Source organism: Chrysemys picta, chromosome 5 (genome assembly GCF_011386835.1).
Source record: "Chrysemys picta bellii isolate R12L10 chromosome 5, ASM1138683v2, whole genome shotgun sequence".
NCBI lineage: Eukaryota > Metazoa > Chordata > Testudines > Emydidae > Chrysemys > Chrysemys picta.
Genome location: NC_088795.1, coordinates 12,578,692 through 12,584,179, shown reverse-complemented (window position 1 = coordinate 12,584,179; position 5,488 = coordinate 12,578,692). Strand labels below are relative to the sequence as shown.

General features: G+C 43.2%; 1 protein-coding gene across 1 annotated transcript; it reads left to right on the top strand.

The window, feature by feature from the left end:
- Nucleotides 1-1,002: 1,002 nt before the first annotated feature.
- LOC135983531 (interleukin-8-like) lies at nt 1,003-4,172 on the top strand. The gene is made up of 4 exons (XM_065595934.1): nt 1,003-1,170; nt 2,203-2,338; nt 3,154-3,237; nt 3,894-4,172. Exons 1-4 carry the CDS (start codon nt 1,107-1,109, stop codon nt 3,922-3,924), a joined length of 315 nt encoding a protein of 104 aa, XP_065452006.1. The 5' UTR covers nt 1,003-1,106; the 3' UTR covers nt 3,925-4,172.
- Nucleotides 4,173-5,488: the final 1,316 nt, after the last annotated feature.

Genomic DNA, 5,488 nt, shown 5'->3' with positions numbered 1-5,488 from the left:
GGTATCTAAACCCTTGCAGGCAGCTTGAAAAATCACAGCCCAACGCCTTTCCCAGAAAACTGGCCAGTTGAGAAGTTTCATCCTCATAAGCAGGGCCGGCTCCAGCCACCAGCCTGGCAAGCAGGTGCTTGGGGCGGCCACTCCGGAGGGAGGCGGCACGTCCAGCTATTTGGCGGCAATTTGGCGGACGGTCCCTCACTCCCACTCGGCGCAAAGGACCTCCCGCCGAATTGCCACCGCAGATCACGATCGCGGCTTTTTTTTTTTTTTTTTTTTTTTTGCTGCTTGGGGCGGCCAAAACCCTGGAGTCGGCCCTGCTCATAAGAGACTATTGTGTTAGAGGAAAACGCCTGGTTAGGGCAGGGAGGAAAAAATGCCAGGGAATAAGACTATATCCTACAAATAGAGGGTCAAAACTCCTGGCCCCATTGAAGTCGGTATGGAGTTTTGACCTTGATTTCAGTGGGGCCACGATTTCAGGTGTTCAGAATCAATGTAAGGAGAAAAGTAGGAGCTAACTCCACATTCAAAAAGAGAAATATATATATCTAGAGACAGAGAGAGAGAGAGAGCTGCGTGTGAGACTGGCCACTGGATTTAAAGCATAGTTCATTTCTACTCTCCCCCCGCCCCCCCCCCCCCCCGAAGAAATGCTCGGGGAAAGTCACGAGTTGAATGTCTTCTTAACTCGCCACATGATAAGACAAAAGAATAGAACGTGACAGTCAAATTAATCATAAAAGAATAAGAAGAAGAAAGTCACCGGTTACACTGAGCTAACTACACGGCGATGTTGTAGATCTTTTATATTTAATTCATTGATAAGGAGCTTGATTGGAAGGATAACTAATTTCAGGGTCATCTAGGAAGGGATTTTACCCACAGTCACGTGACTCATTTGATGATAGCGGCTTGCACGCTTTGGGAATTTCCTCTGACACAATCCAAACACGGTGCTGCCTCGCACGCCCCGGACGGTATATAAGGGGGTTGGGTTACACAGCTCAGACATCAGAAATCTTCCGAGACAACAAGAGAGCTCACTGCTCCTTCCCAGCACGCAGAGCCAGCAGAATCAAGGAGAAAAGCTCGCCTCGCCTCTCATCATGAGCTGCAAATTGGTTGTTGCTGTCTTGGCTCTTTTCCTAACCTACGCAGCGGTGTCAGAAGGTAAGCAAAATCCTTCCTCGGGCTCAACTGACTTGGCTTTAGTTATGTGCCTATTATGCACGGAGAGACAGTCTTAGGCTTATTTTTAAAAAGTTGAGGTCTTGTTAAAACTTTTTCCAAACGATCTTCATTGGAGAGAGAGCTGTAAATCAGTCACTGCTCTGAAGAGCTGCTGACACCTGGTGGAAAATTTTGAGAAATAGTCTCTTTGCTATAGAAAGTTATGCTTCTGCCTCATTTTCACTATCTGCTTTTCCCCTGGTTCTAAAGACATTTGAGTGAAGGCGGGCTCGTCTGATTATAACGTTCATCTGCGCCTCTTGCTTCTTCCCTGCATGAGGTCATCAACCTGTTTGTGACACCACGTTGTCTCAAACGTAGGAAGATGCAACTTGGAGTGGGGAATAAGCAATAGGAGCACAGAACATGATCAGAGAGAGTCCTCAAAACGGATGAAAAGCAAGGGGGCAGATCTTATTCTCAGTTACATGATTTTAAATCTAGGCTCATCATCATTGTAACTAGATCAGAATCTAGCCAAGTAAGGGCTTGGCTAGATTCTGTTAAAAAACAAACAAAACAAAAAAAACCCAACACCACTGGTGACTTAGAATTGTCTTTAAAAAACAAATCCAAACATTATTTTGCAGAAAGAACAGGAGTACTTGTGGCACCTTAGAGACTAACAAATTTATTAGAGCATAAGCTTTCGTGGACTACAGCCCACTTCTTCTTATGCTCTAATAAATTTGTTAGTCTCTAAGGTGCCACAAGTACTCCTGTTCTTTTTGCGGATACAGACTAACATGGCTGCTACTCTGAAACCTGTCATTGTTTTGCAGCAGCAACAAGCGCTCTCCATACCTTTTCATAATTAGGTTTTAGAGGTGAGGACCAAGGTAACCTTTTAGCCAAGACCCTTGTGAAAAAACAGAGCAAGCATGTCTGATCAAGCAAAACCAAGCGCTCTGCTTCACATGTATAGATGGCGAGATACTCAGCTAACCCGACACAATTCTTATTCTTTTCCAGGGATGAGTCTGGCAAGGATGGGGAATGAGCTCCGATGCCAGTGCATCAACTTGCATTCCAACTTCATCCGTCCCAGGAACATTCGGGATGTGAAGCTGACCCCGAGCGGACCTCACTGCCAGAACACTGAAATCATGTAAGTAGTTTTGCAAAATTCTACCTGCTGCTAAACTAGGAGCAAACAGCTTTGCATTGTGCTGGTCCGGGAGTTTTCAAAGGGGTGGGGAGCACTAGCAGGCCCACACCACCCAGGGAGACTCCCTAAGAGTGATTTTAATTCTTTCTAAGGACGTTATTTTAGGTATTGCACTTTGCTTTTCATAGCGGCGAGCATCTCTGGGGTGGAAATACAAATCCCCATGGGGAATAATGGGCATTATCTATAGAGTGCTAGAACCTGCATTGGAAGGGCAGGAAAAATTATTAATCCCCAATACAACCTTTCAACCCAATTCCTCCAGTCCTTCTGCAGGCAAGACTCCCACTGAAAATTTTCCACTGAGTCCATAAGTGGTTTCCCTGATGGAGGAATGCAGGATTCAGCCCTTTATGTAAAAAGCAATACCAATGCAGACAAAGACATTTTATATATATATATATATATATATATATATATATACACACACCACATGTACAGAGCGAGAGAGAGATACCAGGCAATATTAAAAAAAATGAAGGCATATATATAGAGAGAGAGAGAGAGGGAGGTTTTGGTTGGTTGGTTGGTTTTTTTTTTTTTTTGCATACCTGGAACATTTTAAAGCAAACAAATGATGTAGGGCCAGATCCTCCACTAGTATAAAGTGGAGTAGCTCTTTAGTGAAGTCAGTGGAACTATGTCAATTGACACCAGCCATGCCTGTATTTTAAAAGGTTGAAAGATACCCTGATGAGAGTTCACAGAGTCCACCAAGTCGATAGATGCCTGACCTTTGTTTTCCTTCTTTGCAGCGCTACTCTTAAGGACGGCAGAGAAGTGTGTTTGGATCCCACTGCTCAATGGGTGAAGATCATCATTAAAGCAATTTTGGACAAGTGAGTCATTCATTCTCAGAACAATTTCATGAAAAATTATTTTAAAAGAATAACTAGGTGGTTCCTTAGCACAAGCTGCTTAAGAGTTACTTCTTCTCAGGGCACAGTAATCTTTCCCAAAACTTGTCTCTCTCAATCCAGTAAATAATCACCATATCCTACCTTAAAGGTGGCCTAGTGGTTAGATTATGGAACTAGGTTCTTCCTGTTCCCTGCTGTGCCCCAGACTTCCTGTGTGAGCTTGGGGAAGTCATTGATAATGGCCACATATACTGGGCAGCTGCAACTCTTTCTGGAGACAATTGGACTCACAGGTGCTCAGTGCTTCTGAAAAACCAGCCCCTCCCCCCACCACCACCACCTGATTTTCCTCTGGTGTGAACCAAGAGTAACTATGTCAAAGTAGTTACATCCGAAGAAGTGAGGTTTTAACTCACGAAAGCTTATGCCCAAATAAATCTGTTAGTCTTTAAGGTGCCACCAGACTCCTTGTTGTTTTTGTAGATACAGACTAACATGGCTACCCCCTGATATATGTCAAAGTGAAAGAAGTTTCACTGATATGGTTGAGAGCAGGCTAAGAGTTCTCATGTTCTAACTAGTAATTGTTCCATGAACAGGTTTCTAAACTATTCCTTTTCTCCCCTTCTTTACAGAGCGCAAGCCAATGGTGAGGCAAAACGCTGAGAGAAGCCAAAGAAGAAAAATCACTGATGTTTCCCCTTGAAGGAAACATCTCTGTGAAAATGCCAGTCCATCTGCAAGCAGCCCACCTCCTTCTGTTAACATGTTTTCAGGCAGACTCCAGCTAGCAGTATCTATTTTCTATTTATGTATTTATTTATTGAGGCGCATCATTTTAAGAAAGATATTTATTTTAAAAAAAAAGGCTCAGTTGTCCATGGGATATGCCACTTTCTGAAGGTGAAAACACTGGATAGGGAAAAGTGATTTGCTGAGGGAAATGAAAACCCTTTGGAAACCACTTCAGCTGAACAGGGTTGTATGAGTGCAATGCACTTGCAGCGCAGCTGTATTTATTCTAAGCCTTGCTCTTTCGCTGTGAGAGCAGTAAACTGGCAACAGTTACCCCTCCCCTGCACTGGTATGTTGCATCAACAGCACCATGAGTCATAGCCAGCCTGAGGCTAGCTACTGACTGGGATTTTGTGGCTTTCCGAAATGAAGCGGCCAAAGTGCTGTCATTTGGAGAGCATTAGTTATTGTGCTATAGCACATCAATGTCTTAATATCTCGCTCGCTATTTAAAAAGTTAATATTTGAGTAGAAAAAAAAACTATTTATTGAAGTGATTTTGATTCATCTGGATTTTTTCTAATATGCTAATTCCTTATGAAGATACAATATTTCACATTCCTGCTGTTGTGTGTGTTAGGATTTTGTTATGTTAATTATTTTATTTATTTTGTTCGATGAATGGAAAAATGTTGAGGCTCATGTTGCAATTTTCTCATTCCTGTGAATGTTGGAATTCAATCAGTTTTACATTAAACTATATGCTTAAAAAAATGATGTGTTCTGTTTCTTAGTTGTTGGCACTTGGCTCGATCTTTGTCATCAGAAAAGGTCAGGGTATAAAAATATCAAGGTTTAAAAAAAGACCTAGATAAATTCCTGGAGGATCGGTCCATCAATGGCTATTAGCCAGGATAGGCAGGGATGGTGTCTCTAGCCTCTGCTTGCCAGAAGATGGGAACGGGCGACAGGGGACGGATCACTTGATTACCTGTTCTATTCATTCCCTCTGGGGCACCTGCCACTGGCCACTGTTGTAATCCAGGATACTGGACTAGATGGACCTTTGGTCTGATGCAGTATGACCGTTCTTATGTATCACTACCCAGTTTCCAAACTCAGGTAGAGCTCAACTGCAGATTTGCAGCAGGTGGAAGTAACTCACTTAGGGTTAAGTTGGCATTTCTCAAAATGATGGCCAAATGCAAGCTCAATGAGCAGAGGGAAGCGGAACACACTGGACCTGTTCTGTTGGTTCAATGCCATGCACACTCCTCACTTTCTTCTCTGGGTGCTCCATGGGGTTTGGTCTCCACAGTTCTGAAAGGGATGAATAAACTCAGGGCTGTGGGGATGGCTTCTCTTTATAGCAGTGGCCTTCAACCTTTCAAGACTACTGTACGCCTTTCAGGAGTCTGATTTGTCCTGCATTCCCCAAGTTTCACCTCACTTAAAAACTACTTGCTTACAAAATCAGACATAAAAATCCAAGGGT